The sequence below is a fragment of the Anarrhichthys ocellatus genome, unplaced genomic scaffold (assembly GCF_004355925.1).
Source record: "Anarrhichthys ocellatus isolate YVR2014 unplaced genomic scaffold, GSC_Weel_1.0 scaffold10609, whole genome shotgun sequence".
In the NCBI taxonomy this organism is placed as follows: domain Eukaryota; kingdom Metazoa; phylum Chordata; class Actinopteri; order Perciformes; family Anarhichadidae; genus Anarrhichthys; species Anarrhichthys ocellatus.
The window spans coordinates 1-1,050 of record NW_022290583.1 but is presented as its reverse complement, the minus strand read 5'-3'; the positions used below and the strand labels follow the sequence as shown (position 1 = coordinate 1,050).

Below are 1,050 nucleotides of genomic sequence, written 5' to 3'. Positions count from 1 at the left end.
TGTTGTATCTAAAGTGTTGACTCACTGACCCCGTATTTCCTTTTCAGTGTATTGAGGACATTTCTGCTCCATCATGCCAGAGGGAAATCAGAGCGCCGTGACTGAATTTATCCTTACTGGATTCCCTGGACTTTATCCAGAGTACCAAGGCCTTGTCTCAGCAATATTGTTCTTCGTTTATGTCTTTACTTTGACAGGTAATGTTACAATTATTTATTTATTTGCAACCAACCGAAGTCTCCATAAGCCAATGTATTATATAATTCTAAATCTGAGTACATGTGACATCCTTTTTAGCACAACCACTTTACCTAAGATCATCAGTAAGTATTGGTTTCAATCAGGGACCATTTCATTCACTGCTTGTTTTGTCCAAATGTACTTTGTTCACTATCTTGGCACAGTGAATTCCTTAATTCTCTTGCTGATGGCTTTAGATAGGTATTTGGCGATCTGCCATCCTCTCAGATATCCCATTGTTTTTAAAAACTCCACGATCAAAATTCTCAGTATTACAGCATGGGTTATGTCCCAGCCAAACAATTTAATGATCACTATTAGGGCATACCCTCTCCCATACTGTGCCTCAAACATAATCAACCACTGCTTCTGTGATCATATTGGTATAACAACCCTGGCATGCACTGACAGAGCCCCTTATGGTTTTCCTGCTTTTGTGTTTGCAATGGTTTACTTACTGGGACCTCTGGCATTCATACTGTTCTCATATTGCTCTATAATTATAGCAGTACTTAAGATTGCGAACATACAAGGTCGCAAAAAAGCTCTGTCCACTTGCAGTACTCAGCTGATTATAATCTCCCTCTATTATTTACCCAGATGTTTTGTGTATTTAGCCAGCAATGTTGGCATTAGATTTCGTGCTGATATGCGAATAGTAATAATCATGCTGTACAGCCTTTTCCCCCCCTATGATTAATCCACTTATATATTGCTTAAGAGCTAAAGATATGAGAGAAAGCTTGTGGAAGCAATTCAACCGACGCATCATTCCTCAAAAAGCACAAGTTTCATCTATTAACAACTGAT

At 38.7% G+C, this 1,050-nt stretch overlaps 1 protein-coding gene across 1 annotated transcript; it reads left to right on the top strand.

Annotated features, from left to right (window-relative positions):
• Positions 1–73: 73 nt before the first annotated feature.
• Positions 74–940, top strand: LOC116381003 (putative olfactory receptor 13C6). The gene has a single exon (XM_031842799.1). The coding sequence runs from the start codon at positions 74–76 to the stop codon at positions 938–940; it is 867 nt and encodes a 288-aa protein (XP_031698659.1).
• The last annotated feature ends 110 nt before the right edge of the window (positions 941–1,050 follow it).